This window comes from Haemorhous mexicanus, chromosome 19 (assembly GCF_027477595.1).
Source record: "Haemorhous mexicanus isolate bHaeMex1 chromosome 19, bHaeMex1.pri, whole genome shotgun sequence".
NCBI lineage: Eukaryota > Metazoa > Chordata > Aves > Passeriformes > Fringillidae > Haemorhous > Haemorhous mexicanus.
The window spans coordinates 5614800-5633242 of record NC_082359.1 but is presented as its reverse complement, the minus strand read 5'-3'; the positions used below and the strand labels follow the sequence as shown (position 1 = coordinate 5633242).

The 18443-nt window shown below is 50.8% G+C and overlaps 2 protein-coding genes across 2 annotated transcripts; both read left to right on the top strand.

Moving 5' to 3' along the window:
• Positions 1–3034: 3034 nt before the first annotated feature.
• On the top strand, positions 3035–5534 carry GSC2 (goosecoid homeobox 2). Its single transcript, XM_059863805.1, has 3 exons — positions 3035–3563; positions 4403–4671; positions 5189–5534. The coding sequence occupies exons 1-3, from the start codon at positions 3254–3256 to the stop codon at positions 5288–5290; spliced, it is 681 nt and encodes a 226-aa protein (XP_059719788.1). The 5' UTR covers positions 3035–3253; the 3' UTR covers positions 5291–5534.
• A 782-nt stretch (positions 5535–6316) lies between these two features.
• ESS2 (ess-2 splicing factor homolog) lies at positions 6317–14945 on the top strand. The gene is made up of 10 exons (XM_059863801.1): positions 6317–6511; positions 6832–7000; positions 7979–8074; positions 8394–8560; positions 9337–9454; positions 9892–10025; positions 10167–10269; positions 11226–11335; positions 12232–12347; positions 12898–14945. Exons 1-10 carry the CDS (start codon positions 6365–6367, stop codon positions 13181–13183), a joined length of 1446 nt encoding a protein of 481 aa, XP_059719784.1. The 5' UTR covers positions 6317–6364; the 3' UTR covers positions 13184–14945.
• Positions 14946–18443: the final 3498 nt, after the last annotated feature.

Here is an 18443-nt window from a genome sequence, read left to right as displayed (position 1 = left end):
ACACCTGACTAGCACATCCCACTAAATTTCAGCTACACAGAAAATGTTTCTTGGTTTTGATTTTGAAGGCTTGTTTTTACCCTGGGTTCTTTCTCACAGTGATTCTGGATCGAGTAATGTGCATCCTTTGCTTGGATGAGTCATGGCACGGGCAGCCCAGGAAAACACAGCTGGCATGCACCAGTGGCTCCACTGGGTGGCCAGGAAGGCACTGAGACGTGGATCCCGGGCTGAGCACTTCCTTTGGGGATGGAAAGCCCCTGGACTGTAGTTTTTGGCAACATTTGTCAGCAGCCACCATTTCTGTTCTGCTTTAGAAATCAGTCTGGAATCCCAAATCCAGCCAGGAGTCCAGGTTTGCCCTGACTGCTGCCAATATCAATGAGTGAAAGAGCCCAGGATTTGTCCCAGGTAAGGCAGAGAAGTGCAGGGGGATGGTTTCATCCTTCCCATCTGATCCTCCATTTCCTCAGCATCACAGCCACCCCACACTGGTGATAGGGAGTGGGCAGAAGCGCTGCCAAAGGAGAGCTCCCATGGGTGCCAGCACACAGGCAGGGGCAAGGCAGAGGAGGGTGCTACCATGCTGTGGGTTTTCCAGTGTTCCTGTCCCCATCACCTTGTGCTGCCTGCAGAAGGGAGGGGCAGAGGAGGGAAATAGGGATTTTTTTCTTGTTTCACCATAGGAAGGATTTTCAAACCCTATAAATTCACTTTTGACAAGTGAACAGCTAAAGCAGATTAACCTTTTTGCTAATCCTCTATAATGGCTTTGGAATCTCCTTAACCAATAAGAAAATTATAAGAACCTGTTTCTTTTCTTTTTATCTATATCTATATTGTCTTCTCTTGTCTGCATGTTTTTTTCTTTCTTGTTTTATTTTCCTTTCCTTTTCTAATATGAAATAGCCCAGCGATCCTATCTCCCAGAGGCTCAGTAAACAGTACATCAGAAATCCCCTTCCTTTATTCCTCTCTGGTAACAGGGTGCAGAGAAGTGTCTGCCGATTGGGATTTGATTACCAGCAGCTATCAAAAGTCTCTTTGTACAATCTGGGTCCTAAATCCCATAATTCTTTGATAAAAGAAGTATTACCAGTCCATTTTCTGTAGTGAAAGGTATGGGAGGAATGAAAGAAAGCAATCAGCAGAGATCCTAATAGGCTAAGTGCGTGTGTGGTGGGAAGGCAGGGCTGGGACAGGATGCCCAGGGAAAGGCATCCTTTGTTAAGGATGGGGAAGGAGAATTAATCCTCTTCAGGCATCTGAACAGAGCTGGTCAGATCCTGCCCCTGCCCATGGCACATCCCAGCTCACCGGCCCTGTGGCCCCTGTGGACCAGCACAGAGTGGGGAGCAGAACCTGGCCCCACATCCTCCCCTTGTGTCAGGGTTTGGGTACATGCATAAAAGCTGGGAGCAGTTCCAGTGATCTCTGGAATTAGGGCATCCCCAGTGCCTCTCTGGAGTGCTGAGACCTTGGCAGAGCAGAGTGAACATGTCCAGACTGAGCAGCTACAAAGGTGCTTTTGTCCCCAAAGGTAAAGATTTGCAGAGCTCAGTTGTAATCCAAGTTACACCATTGGAACAGCTGAAGGAGAGGCCAATAAAGGGATGGAAGGAAAAGCAGCAGTTTGGTTTGAAGTGAGTCACAAGTAGAACAGCTATGGGGCATCTCTTCCCTGCACTGAGGGACCTGCAGGTGGGAAAGGACAGGCAGTGAGCAGGGCTGAGGAGAGAAGAAGGGAGCTGAGAGAGGCTCTCCTGGGGAGTGGAAGGAGAGATGCTGGACGCTGAGGCATTGCTGAGCTGTCCAGGATCTTTGGTGTGCAGTGGTTTCACAGCACACACCCGTGTGTCTCCTTGGGGTACCATGAGAGGGACTGCAAGGGAACAGCAGGTGTGAGCGCTCCCCACGTGAGCTCCTGAGGCCTCGCTTCTCACCTTGCCTTAAACTGCACTGAGGGTGAGGGAACTTGGGCTTAAACTTTGCTAAGCAACCTGATCTCCACCACACCTTCTCTTTTATTCCCAGCTACTCAGTCAGTTAAAAACACAGGATCCAAGATGTTCTTTCTCCTCCTGTGGATCTCAGCTGCCAGACCTTGCTGTTTGTCCTTGGGAGGGGCAGAGCCAGGCTTCCCTTCCCATCCTGAATCTTGGCCATGGCCTCTCCGCAGTTTCTCTGGCTGGGCAGGAGCTGGGAATTTAACTGGCTTTGGGAAAATTGGCTGTGGTACTGAGTCCAGACTCCTGGATGTGTGAGACCACACTCCTGCCTGGATGGCTGTGGCACCTCCCTGAGAGCACACAGAGGCACCAGCAGCAACAATCCTCCCCTTCCCTTCCCCACACAGCTGCATGGGAGGTGGTTACATACCACTAGGCTGTGGTGCAGAGCTGCTGCAAGCAGCTCGTAATCTAATTTATTAAAGGCTTTGAATCCTTACAAAGAGTATGTTGGATACATGCAAAGCATCTGTGTTATTACAGTGATTAGGGCAGCAGAGATGGGGGAAAGGGGAAGGAGGGAAAATACAATTTCTCTGCTTTCAGCAGAAAATAAATCAACTTTCACAGAGAATTCTGGCAAAGCCAAAGGCTGTGCTGTCATTAAAAATGATTTTTTATTAAGCTGAACTCTCTCTTCTCTCATATTGTATGATATGACAGCTCTCTTTTGATGGGAAAGCTTTCATTTGGCCAGAGAAAGGGATAATTTGCTTCTTTTAAGGAGTTAATCCTCTGGTCCATTTCCGGGCTGGGAACAGCTATCCTCCCCCTTCCTTGGATAGGAGGCTGCAGCACAATGGAGATCATAACCACCTCAAATCTACACCCGAGATGGAGAAATCAGATTTCCTTCTCCAGTCATTTTTGTGGGATTAGCTAAATCTTAGATCCACACTAACCCTTCACAAAGCTGCCAAGATTAGTTAGAATTTATTTTATTTGCAGGGGGGTTTACGGTTTTCTTTCCAAAGGGATTATATCTCTCTCTCTATATATATATATTTAGAGTGGCTTCAGTCATAACACAGCTAGGTCAGAGGAAGGAAAAGAGTGTGTGTGTGTAAAATAAAAACTCAGCTGCAAGAATGACAGTCACTTGAAACGCCAAGACAAAGCCATGGCTTTGGATGGCTTTGCCAGTCCATTTTAAAAGCCACATAAGCTGTCCTTTCCCTAGCAAAGCCCCACTAGGGAGCCAGTGAAGGGAGAGCAAAGCCCCCCAGCTGGGCTGCTGGCACAGCATGTCTGCAGAGCCAGTGCCAGGGGCTGATGCCAGCAGGAGAGGCCTGAAGAAGCCACGTCCGTTCAGCATCGAGGACATCCTCGCCAGCCCCGCGGAGAAGAGCCCCCAGGTCTTGGTGCCACTGTGCCTGCGGAGCATCTTGGACTGCACACCCCAGAGACCCTGTGAGCTGGAGGCCATCCCAGCCAGCTCCCTGCAGGAGGAGGAAGAGGAGGAAGAGGAGGAAGAGCTGGAAAGGGCAGGCTGCAGCTGCTGCTGCTGTTCTCACACGAGTGCCCGTTCCCTGCAGGACCTGCCAGCTTGGCTGGGTGAGTTTGGGCTGGGTGAGTTTGGGCTGGGTGAGTTTGGGCTGGGTGAGTTTGGGTTTGGTTCAGGTGTGGGCTCGCAGAGGGGCTGGTGCCAGTGCTGTGGGCAGGGAAAAACCTGGCTGTTAAGTGGCAAGATGGCATCTGGCCATGGTGGTCTTGGGCCCGAGGCCCAGCAAACCGAGCTGTTCTCAGCAGGTTCCTGAGAGTGGAAACTTTCACCTGGAATGCTGCCAGGGCTTGAAAAGCAGAGGGTGCTGACTGTCAGTGGATATTACTGGTTACTGTGAAACTCTTGAGAGAATGATGCTTCTAGGGGTGCAGGCTCTCTGTGGAGTGTGGGGCCCCATGGCCATGGTGCCCATGTGCAGAGCTGTTCCTGTGCTTCCTGACATCACCAGCCCTGGGGAACCTCACCTATCCTTTAAGGAAAGGTTTTGGCTATGTCTAGGAAAATTACTGTGGAAAATAAAAAGTAGCAAATCCTTAAAAATACAATTCAAGAGCATCCTGAAAGTTCAGAATTCCCTTGTGACGGGGCTGAAACACAGATCTTTGCTGGGCTGTGAGTTTGCAGTTGTTTTCTGGAGCTGGCCATAGTGCAACTATGTGAACAAAGAAAACCCAACCAGTGCTCACCACCTGCATTCTTCTCCCAGAGTCATGCCCTAAACTCTTCTCCCACTTCCATAGTGACCACTCAGCTTGGCACCCGCTCCAGGTGACTGGCTGCCTCCTTCCAAACAGAAGCAGGGATGCAACTCGTGCCCGAGCTGCCTTGAGCACGGCGAGTGTTTGAGCCCCACACCTGTAACCCTGCTGCTGTCCCCGTCCCCTCGCAGATGCACGGCTGCCCTGGCCCGTGCGGCTCTTGCAGCCGGCGCTCAGGGTGTGCAGGAGCTCCCAGGAGAAGGCTGGTGAGCTGCAGAGCCTGCAGCAGCTGCAGAGCCTGCAGCAGCAGCTGCAGCGCCGCACGCGCCGGCACCGCACCATCTTCAGCGAGGAGCAGCTGCAGGCGCTGGAGACGCTGTTCCACCAGAACCAGTACCCGGACGTGGTGACCCGCGAGCACCTGGCAAACCGCATCCACCTCAAGGAGGAGAGGGTCGAGGTGAGATCCTGCCACTGCCGAGGGCAGAGCTCTTGTGTTCCTGCAGCCCCCCAGGAACACACACTGGGGTGTTGTGCTGCCTTTTTTTGGGGAGCTGCAGACCCATGGCCTCGTTTTAACATCCATCCTTGTGCATTTGACAAAAGAGAGTTTAAGTTTGGTGAACAATGGAAGAACATAAACCATTTCAGCCGGGCTAATTTGTACTGGCACCCAGTCCCACAGACTCACATGTTGCCTCTCTCCCAGAATCACCCACAGACATGCCCAGCTCTGCTGCTCATCCCCTTCACCCAAGGGTGTGTTCCTCACCTAAGTGATCTGTGTGACTTCTGAATTTGTCCCAACTCCCTTGTGCCCCTCACATGTACCCGAGCAAGACAGCAGCAGAGGCACTGATTACGTTTTGTATCAAGCCTTTCCATCACAGTACCTTACAGCCCAGGAGGGCCACTGCCTGTTCCCCTCCCTGTGACACTTGACATGCAAAAGCCCTTTTTTGTTTTGCACTTTCCAGGTTTGGTTTAAAAACCGTCGGGCGAAGTGGCGGCATCAGAAGAGGGCGACTGCCTCGGCACTGACCCTCCAGGCCAAGCAGCCCCCCAAGGAGAGCTGTTAGTGCCCACAGGGAGCACCAGGCACCCCCTGCCCGTGGCTGACAGGCTCAGGGGGTAACCCGAGGGGGCTAATGCAGAAAAAGAGAACCTCTGTGGTTCTCAGGAGGAGGACAGGTAGAAGCAGACATGGCACTGTCACATGCCTCTTCCAAACCGAGTTCACATGGCAAATGACTGGGCAGGCAGGACGTGCAGGGGACAGAGCTGTACCGGTGTTAAATGTGTGTGCTTTAAGAGAAAGAGAAACTCCCCTTCTTGTCTTTGCTCTGTGCTCGTATTATTTGTGCTTGTTTTATTGATGTAGATTTGCAAAATATCCTGCAAATGAATGTTTCCTGTTTGCAGTACCTCAGTGGCATCTAGAGTTGCTTTTGGGGTTGAACTTGCTGGACAAGCGATTTGTTTCATAACAAAGGAACGCGGGTTTCTCCCCATAGCCCTGGGGAGAGGTGATGAACCTGCTGTGCTGAGAGGGCTGGCACGGGCAGCCTTTGCCCTCACCCCTCTGCCAGCCCTGGCACAAGGGGCCGTGTCCGGGCTCCCGGCGGGGCTGAGGAGAAGTCACGGGCTGGAAAGCAGCGACATCAATAAACCTGCCCTGGCACCGGGGCAGCCAGCCGGGCTCCGCTCCCCGCAGCCCGGGTCTTTCTGAGAAGTCTGAAGAGACCGTGGGGGCGTTGGGGGGTCCGCCCGGCGCCCATCCCGCGTCCCATCCCGGTTCCCATCCCGTGCGTATCCCGGTTCCAGCCCGTGTGTATCCCGGTTCCCACCCTGTTCCCATCCCGTATGTATCCCGGTTCCCAGCCCGGTTCCCATCCCGTGTGTATCCCGGTTCCCAGCCCGGTTCCCATCCCGGTTCCCATCCCGTGTGTATCCCGGTTCCCAGCCCGGTTCCCATCCCGACCCGGAGCCGCCGCTGTCACGGCCCGGCACCGCCCGGGTCCTCCGGACCGGCAGGGGGCGCGCTCGCTTCTCGGGGCGGGGCGCGCATTCCGATCCCGCGGCGCGGAAATGTGACGTCACTGCCAGTCGCGTCCGCGGCGGCGGAGGAGGAGGAGCGGAGCGGTTCCGACGCCATGGAGGCGATACCGGTGCCCCCGGCTTCTCCCGCCGCTCTGGTGCCGGCTCCTGCCGCGGGCCCCGTCGCCGTGACGGGGAAGGAGGTGGTGTCGCCGGCCGCGAGGCACCCGAAGAAGATCTTGGATGAGGAGGCCTATATCGAGGTAAGGCGGCGGGCCCAAGCCCAAGCCCGGGAGCGTCCGCCCCGCTGGTGCTTGGGCCGAGCGCTTCCAGCGCGGCGGGGCTCGTCTGGGCTCCGCGGGGAAGGGTCGGCCCGCGGCCGCTGCCCGCTGCAACCGCGGCTCGGTGGAAGTAGTGCCGGGGCCGCCCCTCGGGCTCCCGCCCCTCCTGAGGTGACAGCTGGCAGCGCTCTGCCACCGGCCCGGGACCGCCCGGCCTGCCCTGGCTTTGCACCGCTGGCCCCGAGCTGGGCCGGCGCTCCAGGTGTCCCAGCGGGGCACTGCAGCTGTCTCTGTCTTTGCAGAGCTTAGAGAAGATCATCCAGCGAGACTTTTTTCCCGATGTGGAGAAGCTACGAGCACAGAAGGACTATCTGGAGGCTGAGGAAAACGGCGACTTGGAGAAAATGAGACAAATTGCTATCAAGTTTGGCTCTTCCTTGAACAAATCGTCGAGGGACACACCTGCACCCTGTAAGATCTGGCTCAGTGGGGCATGAGGGGTTTGTATCTGATATTGCTGCTCTTCTTTATCTAACTTTGAGCAGGCAATGCTTATCTTAAAGATTCAAGGTTGATGTTGCATGAGAGCCAAGTGTACCAGTTTGGGCAGCAGCCAGTGACTGGTGGCTTGTGCTGAATTCTCTTTGATGGTGTCTAATAACTCCTTGAGGGAAGGGTTTTGGAAAAAGCAGCCCCTTAATAACCATTCCTTGGCGGCTTCTTTTGCCAAGTTCCTGCTCCCTAGGGAATGTTATGTGCTCTATACTATGAGAAATTCTAAGCTATATTTTGAATACTTATTTTGGTTTGTAGTTTTAGGGGTTCTTGTTGCATCTACAGACATTTGAGATTTTCATCTATCAGGGACAGAAGGTGTGGGAAGTTCATGGTTATCAGGGGTTCCCACAGCAGGTATCCAGTGTTCTGTTTTGTGTTTTCTTTCACTTCCAGTTCAGGTGTTTGTTAAAGCCCAGCCCCTGGCTGAGCTCTTGCAGTGGGGTTTGGGTAAGTGGCTTTCTTGTGACAAAGGGCAGGTGTCACCAGGTGCTGTCCCTTCCTCCCCTGCTGCAGGTGCTGGCCCTGCCCCGGGCTCAGTTTGATCTGCTGCTGCTGTTGGCAAAAGCAGGATGTAGGGTGACAAATACACTGGGCTGTGGCTCTCCTGGGAATTTCTCCCAGCAGGAGAAAAATGTCTTAGATGAGGCCAAAATCTTGTCTGGAGGTTGAGACAGAATTGAATAGAGCACTGTGGAGTTCTTTTCACAAGTTTTTAATTTAATTTTTATTCTCTTGATATGTTTGATACATCATCCTTACAGCAAATCCTGTTGTGTGCTCCAGTAACCAGGCGGTTGTTTTTTTTTGTTTTGTTTTGTTTTGTTTTTTTTTTTTTTTGTTTTGTTTTTTTGTTTTTTTGGGGGTTTTTTTGGTTTTTTTTTTTTGTGGCAGATGTTACCCCAGCCACGTTTGAAACCCCAGAAGTGCATCCAGGTAGCCTTCCAGTAGGACATAAATCTAAAGCTGGCATCAAGACTGCAGAGGAAGGTAGGAGAACTATGTTTCTCTAGCTGAATTCTTCCAAAAATAAATTGTCTACCAGCAGCTGGCCACTTGTTTATTTCACCTTTAAAATAAATTGCTATAAATGCCATAAAAGGGTTTGTTGAAAGCTGGTAATATGTGTTCCAAACCTGATTTATTACTGCACCAGTGGGTGTGTATCTATGTCTTGGCTAAGCTTGATGGTAGTTATTGGTGTGTGTGTGTGGAAGGCTTGCTGCCAGGAGGGTCAAGAGGTAGATCCAGTGCTCCCCTAGAGAGGGAGGCATTAACCTTCCTCAGGCTTCTTCCCTTCTCTTGGTAGGAGAAGCAGAAAAGGATGAGAAAGATGCTCTTCCCAGCCTGGACACATTCCTGGCCAAGCACACGAGTGAGGATAACGCTTCCTTTGAGCAGATCATGGAGGTGGCCAAGGAGAAGGAGAAGGTCAAGCACGCCTGGCTGTACAGCGCTGAGGAGGAGTACACCCGGGTAGGGAATGGCTCTGCTCTGCCCCTGCTCTGCCAGAGGCACACAGCAGGGAAATGCCATTTCACTCTGCTTCTGCTAAGACTCAGTTTCCTGTGTCCTGTGACTGCTCTTTGCTGCCTTGTGCAGTCCCGTTTTTCCCCTTCTGTCACATAAGAGCAGTGCTGGCTTAGTTGTTGAGGCTTTGTCTCTTCTGACAGCTTTGAGACTGCAAAGCACTGCACAGAGTGTGTTGCTGTCCTTGGCAGCCTCTTCTGTAAGCAGCAACACCAGGGAGAGCAGCTGAGCACACTTCCTGCCGTTTGTCTATCAGCCCCTCATTATTTGCAGTTTGTCTGTCTTATTTCAGTTTTCAGCTTCTGTTATCAGTGGTAACCCACTCAGCTGCTGAAGCACAGAGCTGCATGAGCATGGCTGGCTGTGCTGCCTTCCTCAGCCACCTGCAGGGGAGGTCCAAGTGCTGCTCTGGGCCTGCCTTGTCAGTCTTTAACCTCCAGCAGTGAGCAGCTGGCACACTGATGGAAGTGGGATGAAGTGCGTTTTCATGAGGTTTGGCACTGACATCTGGGTGTTTGCTGCTGTTTCTTGATGGAATGTTATTTTCTTTATCCCAACTATCCCTCACAGTCTGTTACATACCTTATGCACAGTGTTCTAGGGCAGGTGGCTGAACTTGTGACTGAGCTCTCCCAAGTTGTGTCTACCTGAATAAAAAATTGCAGGAGGCTGCTTCAGACTTTTTTTTTAACCTTTTAAAATTTTTTCCATTGCCCTTTCAGCGACAAAATGAAAACCTGGCACTTCCTTCAGCCGAGCAGCAAGCTCTGGAGAACGTGAAAGCTGGGCTGGATACCTGGGAATACACAGCTCGAAACACCCTCATGTATTATCCCACAGGTGAGGCATTGGCTCCAGACAGTGCTTACAGCATTTCCCTATGTGACTCAGCAGCTCTTACAGGCAAGGCTGTGCTTTTTCTTTGTAAGGTTGCTTTTAAAAAGTGGGTTTTTTCCTTTTTTTCTTGGCCTCTGATTCCAAAGTTTGATCATGTTCTATTTGCCATTGAAAAGCTCATCAGTATTACAGAAGTACTTGTTTTCAGCAGCCAAAGCTCTTTCTTGGTCTTTCTTCTTGATGAGCACTTGTTGTCATCTTCATTCGTTGTTTGCTTCTGCTCAGAGTCCTCCTTGGACTTGTTAGTCTGTTTGTTGCTAGAGAAAAATACATATTTTTGTAAATGTACTTTTCTTTTTTGGCTATAAATGTACAATTGATAATTTCTGTGAATCAGTGAAGTAAAGAGCTCTTTTTTAAGAGGCATTTTGCTTTTCAAGGTGTACCTGATGAGAGTGAAGTTTTTAAGAAGCCCAGGGAAGTTGTGCATCGAAACACACGTTTTGTGAAGGACCCTTTTAGCCAAGCTGTGAGCAAATCCCAGCTCCAACAAGCTGCAGCCCTCAACGCTCAGGTTGGATAATTTTAATTCTGATTCAAATCTAGTTAGGCTTTGCTCTCTGGTGTGGTTCATCCCCCAGAACTGTGTGTGTGTGTTGGATGCAGATGACTCTCACCTTTCTCCACATGAATAACTTTGGTTTTTTTATTTCAGTACAAACAGGGCAAAGTGGGGCCCGATGGGAAAGAATTGATCCCCCAAGATTCTCCAAAAGTGAATGGGTATGGATTTGTGGCTACCCCCTCTCCTGCCCCAGGTAAGAGGGTTTTCTTATTTCTTCTGCTTTAAGAGGAGTATTACTGCACTTATTTGTTGCTCTGTTCAACATTCGGGTGTCATTACAGGGTTAGATGAGGAGGTAAAACCTCATGCTGTGTATGCCAGCTGGATGCAGGGCTTAAATCCTAGTCCAGTACACTGGTAGGAGAAGTCACACTGCACCAAGAGACTCTGAAGTTGCTGTGCCATTGCTCAGGAATCATCTAGCTGTGGGGTACTTTCAGTTAGAACAAGCTGATTATTTTTCTTCGAGTTGAAACGTGTTATCTGAATCTGTAGCTGTTCTGCACCAGCCATGCTGTTTCTCTGTGCTTTTGTGGTTTTGCCAACACCTGAGCATACTGGGGCTTTCCCTCTGGAAACCCTGTAGGTGGCGTTTGGAGCACCTCCTTTCTCCATCGTAAATGGCTTCTCCAAACCCTGGACAGGGGGATTTTCCCGCCAGAGACTTAATCAGGCTCTTAGGGTCCTTTCTACACCTGTTAGACAAGGTGCAGTCACTGTTTGGTGCAGGCTGCCCCTGAGATGATTAGAGGGTACACTTGGCTATTACGTGTCCTTAAATCCTCTGCCTGTTTTCTTACTTTCAAGGAGTTTCCTGTGTTCAAGGGGTTTTCATACAGCAGCAGAGGGGAGGACTAGTACTGTAGAGGGAAAAATTAAAGTGTCACTAATCAAAAGCTTAGCAAATGGAAAAATGAAGACATGGAAAGGGTGGTGCTTGGTTGTTGTAACTGAGAGGGTGACACAGCTACAGGCAATCCCTTTTAATGGGAACCACATGTTCCTATTCACATTGGCTCTGATTTCCTCTGCAGTGGAGGGGCTCCTTTGGTGATGAATTTGCTGCATTTCCTAATTTGCTTCTGTCTCTCTTATTTTTATTTTTTTTTTATGTCTTGCATGGGCATAACTTGTTAAATTTGTTTTTAGGCGTCAGTGAGTCACCTTTTATGACATGGGGTGAAATTGAAAGCACCCCTTTACGTCTGGAAGGGTCAGAAAGACCATATGTGGACAGAACACCTGGCCCAGCTTTCAAGGTATTTCATGTCAGCATGACATTCTTTTCTGGGGGGGAAGAACTAAGAAGGGAAAGGCAAGTGAGTAAGTAATAGATTAACATGAAGCGTGACACATCTCTGGGTGGTGTTCCCTGTCCTTGAAACTAGTAATCTGGTTTGTGCTTGGAGGGTGGAGGTGAGCATGGATCCACATGAAGTCTCCTTGGTTGAGCTACCTGAGGTGGAACACATACTGCTGGCAGGAGAATGAGATTCTGCACTTGGTGGTGGGCCCAGACAGAGGAGCTTTCAGAGGAAGCTGAAGACACTCAATTTTTCTGATTTTAATGTGTGAATAGGTGGAAATTTAGCATTTCCCTCTGTCTTTATCTTCTGGCTGTTGCAGCCTGAGGCAGATGTATCAGTTGAGAGTAGGAAAGACACTCTGGCTTTGCTAATGGCACCTAATCCTGCATGCTACTTGTCTCCTGCTGGTGTCTTTGAATATGAGATGTCTGAGACTCTTAGTTAAAGAAAGGTAATTTGCTGTATGTGCCTCTGTTTTGTCAGACTCCAAAGGCCTTGACTGGTTCTCCTGCTGTTTAACAATGTCTGTGTATGCCTGAGAGCTGGCTGGCTACAGGCCAGGCAAGACACAGGTGACATTGTTTGTCTAGGAGAAACAGCAGGAGGAAATGCCAGAGGTAATGGCTGCTTCCTTGACTGGACTGGTTTTACAATTTTTGTTACTTGCTAAGGCAGGTTGAAGGTCTTTGTCCTCTCTGGCTTTAATGCAGCAGCAAAGAGGTGTGGGCTGACCCCACTTCTCCCTGCTTTAGATCCCTGTACATTGGAATCCAGCTTTGAAGGTGCTTTGACTCATTTTTTCAGCACTCTTGAGTGCCTTGGCAATGATCTGTGTGATGCATTTATAGATCCTGGAGCCTGGACGCCGTGAGAGGTTAGGACTCAAGATGGCCAATGAAGTGGCAGCTAAAAACCGAGCAAAGAAGCAGGAGGCACTTAGAAAAGTGACAGAAAATCTGGCCAGGTGAGACTTCTGTTTTGACAGCAGAACTGGGGGTGGCTATTATCTGATGAGATGTAAATCAGCACATGTAGAAAGGGAGGAGTGATGGTAGGGAAGGATACTGGAAGCAGGAAGAGGTACATTTGGACTGAAAGTTTTTAGAAATAAAAAATGTAGAAATTAAAAAACTTAATGCCTGAGGGAAAGTGGCTGGTGGCTGTCCCTGACACTTTGTCAGCATTACTGCTCTGCCCTACAGCCACCCAGCGATGCCTCTGGGTCAGTGCCTTGCCTCATTGCAAAGGGGAGACATGATAAGAGTTGCTTGGAGGGGTCACAGGAAGGACAGAATGGGCTCAAAGGAAAAGTCAGTGCCACTCAGGTTTGGGAGGGATGTAGGAGGTTTTTCTGTCATTTGTGTCTCTAGAGAGACAGGCTACATTTACCTGCAGGCAGCATGGCAGTGGGTCTGCTCTGTGGGGGAACTCATGTTGGGAGGCAATATTGCTTTTCCTGATAAAGGCAGATTTCTTTACTGTAAAATCTCTTAAAACTGTTTCTTCTGTTTCAGCCTGACTCCAAAAGGACTAAGCCCAGCAATGTCACCAGCTTTGCAAAGACTTGTAAACAGGACTGCAAGTAAATACACCGACAAAGCCCTGCGAGCCAGCTACACCCCCTCCCCAGCCCACACAGGAACTCCTGGTTACAAGACCCCAGCCAGTGGACCTCAAACCCCCCAGAGCACCCCACAGTCTAGGACAGTATCTCAGACACCAGTATCTCAGGATACTACATCCATCACGGACAATTTGCTGCAGCTTCCCAAAAGAAGAAAGGCATCTGATTTCTTCTGAACATTCCAGTCACCACCAAGGTGATAGTGATCTGGCTGTGCTCAGTGAACTGCAGACTGGTTACTGGAGACTGGGGAAATGGAGATCATTTCTTAAAGATATATTTCTATTTTTAAGAGAGCTGTGCATTTAAATTAATTTCTGTACACCTACATCTGTTTCTTAAGTGGGGTAAGCTTTTCTTAAAGGCTGAACTGGACTTGGCTCCAGCTTGTCAAACTTGAGTTTGCAGAACAGGGGACACAACCATGTGTATACTGAGGCATGACACAGAATTTTAGAGAGGTTCTCTTTAACTTGAGTTTAAACTGATGCAGTTCACAAGTTTGGCTAACTTTGTGATCTTGTTAAAACCAGCATTCCCTAAGAGGACCCCATTTCCTCCTTCACTGCTTACACTTTGCAGTATGGGATTTGCCTTCCTGCTTTTGCTCAGACTTTTCCTGCAGGTTTTGGGCTTGCCCTGTTCTGCAGCTGGCAGAGGGAAGGGATCAGATTTGTTTTATAGCTGCTCTGTGTGGGACTCCAGAGAGTTGATGATCACGATGCAGGGGCAGTCCTGTGTCATCCACCAGGATGACAGTGCCATTCTGAAGGACAGAAATGATACTTCTGATAGCCACACTGGGGCTTGTGTTTGGTGTTTTCTTCCCATTCTTTGAGATTTTTGGCTTTAGTTTTTATAATTGGCCAAAAAAAGGAAAAGCAATTTTAACTATACATAGCCTGCACTCAGGGCTGTGGTTGCTGCACATGAGCTGACATTTGTGTGTGGGATGAGCCTTTGTGTGGTGTGATCCAGCCTGGAGAAGCACTGTGCACTCTTCAGGAGGAAGCAGGTGTAGCCAGATGTTTTCACTTCTTGCACCACACCTGAGTACAGGACAGCCTGTGTGACTCTTGGCAGCGTTGGCATTTGCTGTAGTCAGGTGATGTTTTGCTGAGGGATCATCCATGGAAGGTCTTACCCAGCAACTTGAGGAGTGTCTGCAGTGTTCTCTGAGGTCTGGGGCATTGGGTGCTGTGTTTGTCTGGGCGGAGAGCTTCCTTTCGTGTGGTTTGCTCTGCCACTTCCAAAACTCATGTCCCCGACTTTGAAAACCCTTCAGAGGGACTCAGTTTTTATAGTGCACCTTGTAAAAATAAATGTATCAACATGGCATTGCTAGGACTCAAAAATTAGTAATTTTTACCTTTTTAGTCCAGAAATACTTGAAGGCTATGTTTTTTCTTTAAGCAAAAAAGTTATTCTCAGGTACTCATGAATTAGTGTAAAAGGAGTGCATTTAGTAAAGTTTTCATCCTCTCAGAATTGTTCTTTAAGGACCCAACTGACTAAATGTGAACCAAGTTCTTAGGTAACTTCAAATACTAATTATTTATTTCATAGTGAAATGCTTGTCTCCATGAAGCATAGGACCTCTCTTAGGTACACAGGCAGGAGGTCAGGCCCTGGCCTGCAGTTTGGGTCACTGAGCAGGCCAGGGATGTGGGATTCCTGCCCATTTGTGGGTGCAGAAGCTCCTGTGAGTGTGGGATGCACGGAAAGGCTGAGCAGCATTCGAGGGACTGCAGGTGGGACTCCTGACACGTGGATCAGGAGTGGGATGGGGCATCTCCCTGCCACAGCATTTCAAACTGGCTGTGCTCGTACCAAGGTGTAGCTGGAATAATAGGGAAATGTCATATATGAGGGTTGTTAGCTCCACATTGTGCAATTCTTGCTTAAAAGCAGGCTGCATTAAATATTCTGTGGATGGTGTTGGTTTTGTGTTTGCCCTCAAGTGAATTACCCTAGACAGCCCCACTAAAATCACAGTCTTGATTCTGCCACTGACGGGCCTTCACATGTTTGTTGGAAATAGAACTTATTTTCAGTTACATGCTGTAAAACTGGATCTGTTGAAAGGGCTGTAGTGCTCTTCAGATTGGCTGTTCCTCTGATGCCTGCTGTAATGTGTGTTTTCTGCTTCCTGCTGCAGTTCAGCCCCTGCTAGCTGTAATTAGCAAATCAGTGAATTCTTCATTGCCAGATATTTTTGCTGCTGTAGCAGTGGCAGATAAAGTGCCTTACAGGGCCAAATGCAGTGTGAAAAAACATCTTGGTTCTTGATGACTGGTGATTTCTTTTTCTCCCATTTTCAGCACATTATTTTTCTTTTGCTGTTGCAACATATCTGCATTTTCCTATGTGCAAGGCCCAAGCACACTTGCTCCCTCAGCCATAAGAGTATCTGGAGGTCTCCTGATGCTGCAGAAGTAGCTGGCAGTGAGCAGTGGTGGCCCCACACCTCTCCTGGGTGGCCAGGCTGGCTGTGCTGTGTTACTGGATGCTTGGAAGTCCTGGTAGACCTATGTCCGTGTGGTATGAACACCATTGCATCCAGAGGCTGTTGGGGCTTGCTGTCTGCAGCCTGGGCCTTGGCTCCTTGCCCCAGGCAGGAAAGAAAATGGGAGACCACAGAAGATTCTTGTTCTTCTAAGTCTAATCCCTGAGCCCCAAGCTGGTTCCCTGAGCCCTTCACCTCCAGGGCCAGGAGTGTCTCCCTGGCCCAGGGGTAACCAGCTCTGCCCTGGTGTGGGGACTGCAGCTTTTCACCCTTCCAAAAGCAGGTTCCAGTAAGGGAACTGATTCTTTGGGTCAAAAGGGAACCTGTGGTTGGAGATACTTTGTTGTTTTGGAGGATTGGGCTATTTCTCTGCAAAAATAAAGGAAATGGGTGCACTCACTCAGGGCAGGGGGAAATGGAGCAATTCTCAGTTCCTCATATTTGCACGTGTTGCCTCAATCCCAGCTCACGGCTGCTGGCCTTAGAGCAGCTGGTTACGAGCCCCAGCTCAGAGTCAGGCCAGGGCCAGGGATGGGCTCAGCTGCCCTCACCATTAAACCCTTTCCCCACCTCTCCCTGCCCCAGCAGCTGTCCTGGCACAGTCTGGGGCACTGGGCACCTCTCACCCTTCACTCTGGTGCTGCTGGGCCAGTGGTTCATGGCTCGTTTGCTCAGAGGGCTGCTGGGCACACGGGTGTGTTCGGGCCCCCCCTCTTCAGAGCTGGGGTGCTGTGGGACGTGGCATGGAGGGAACAAGGCCTGCCTTGCCTTGGGACAAAAGCCAGGGATTAGCACCCTGCTCTCATGGTGGAGGCATCACAGGATATTTATTTCTGCATCACCCTGTGTGGTGTAATGCCCTGGCCCTGGGGTGGATAAGGATACCCTGATCAGGCCTGTGAGGCTGTGCTGTACAAACCAGGCTCAGAACAGTCTGTGCCCACAGCATCCCATGGGAGGGGCAAAGCTGGGGAATTTGATGCTCACACTTTGTGCTGGAGGATGTTGTCATACTTCAGGTCCCCACAGGCTCTTGGATCATGGCAGTATTTGGCAGCACATGAGAGCTGGGAAATGGGGTTTTGGCCTAAATCTTCAGGCCGTGTCCTGCAGCTTGTGACGCACTCCAGTGGGTCCCCAAGCACATTCCTGGGCACACAGTGCTCCTGAGCCCCAGGGCTCACTGCTCCAAGCTCATGATTGCTGCTCCCCAGCTCCGAGGAGCTCTTGACAGGCACTAATTTCCCTTCCCGTGTTGAACTACACATTTAGGATTGAAGGAAGCACCTCCCTGGAGCTACTGACCTAAGCACAGCAACAGCTCCTGGGGGGACAGAGGCAGTGAGTGCTCAAGAGATCCCACAGAAGCTCCTGTTCCCTGTCTGCAGGTTGGCAGCTGACCCATGGGGCAGTCAGTGACTGAGGGGGAGCAGGAGCCATGAAAGAAGTAGCTCTACAACACCTGGAAAACCCTTGAGAAAAGTTTGCTGCTGGGTATAGTGAGTAATTGGAATTAACTGGGAAAAGGGGAGTGGGTAAAATTGGGTCAAAATGGACCTTACTGGAATTGCAATGTTTTATTTGAGAACTACAAGTGGTAGCAAAAGACTAGAAAACACCTCATTGTAAATATTAAAAATATAGAAGCACTTCCAAGGCAGCTTTCCAGGTTTTGACTTTGAATAGGGTGTACTAAAAAGCTGGAATTCCCTGCAGAGGAAAGTGACAGCTCTCTGCTGACCGTGGGCCAGCCATTGTGTGTGGCCCCTGGCTGAGCCTATGTCCTGCTGCTGCCCAAACACATCTCCTTGTCAGTGGAAATTCCAGATGAATTTGGGAAGTGGATCTTAGGCTAAAACTGCCTTTTGATCCCAGATGCCACCTGGGCTGACCTCCATCCAGCACCAGGAGAGTTGTGGCACCGGGCCACTGTCTGCAGCCAGGGACAGCCACCACCCTGCCCGGCTGACAACACCCAGGGTCAAATTCCTACAGGCACCTGTCACTTGCAGGGCCACTAGCAATGACCTGAGCCACACAATTAGTTCTCTTTGTGCATTTCCTCTCTGTCCGGGCTGGGAACTGGGAAGGCAATGTTTCCAGGAGCTATGGAAACACCTGGCTGGCTCGGGCACTGCAGGGTGCTGGCTGTGGGAATGTCCAGCCCCGGGTGCTGCTTGTCCTTGTCACCCTGCAGATATGAGAACAGGGACTGTCTCATCCTGCTGTGGGCAGGGGTGACCAGAGTAATGAAGAAGCAAAAGATGATCAACCTGGGAGTTGCTGGGGCTGGGAAAGGCCAGAGCTTTGTGCCTCTGCTGCAGGGCAGGCAAGGTGGTGGCATTGGGAAGTCCCTGCAGAGGCAGGGAAAGGCCATGGCAACAGAGATGGAGGGGACCGGGAAAGGCTGTCCCGGGGTACAGGGGAAACTGGTTGGGGCTGTTCCAGGAATGGGAAAGGCTGTCAGGGAGTGATGGATGCGAGCAGGAAAGGACACTCCAGCTGGGAACAGGGAAATGCTGTTCTGGGTGGAAGAGGGGACTGATAGAGGCTGCCCTGGGGAGGTAGAGCCAACTGAGCAAGACTGTCTTGGGGGTAATTGGGCTTCCATTCTGGTGAGGACGGAGGGGGGCCGATAGAGGCCGTGCTGGGGGATTATGATGGCCATCAGTGCCATCCGGGGGGGCCGGGGCGCACCCCGGGGGTCGCGGGGCCGCCCCGCCACCGCCCCCTGCCGGCGGCCCCGCCTGGGCCCGCCCACGCCGTAAGTGGGCGGGACGTGCGCTGATCCGCGCGCTCGGCCCCGCCCCCTGAGTGCCGATTGGGCGGGCGGCGCGCGGCGGGAGGGGGCGTGGCGCCGCGGGCACGGCGGCGGGGAGGCGCGGCCGCCATCTTGTGCGCCGGCGGAGCCCTGCGAGCCGCCCCAGCGC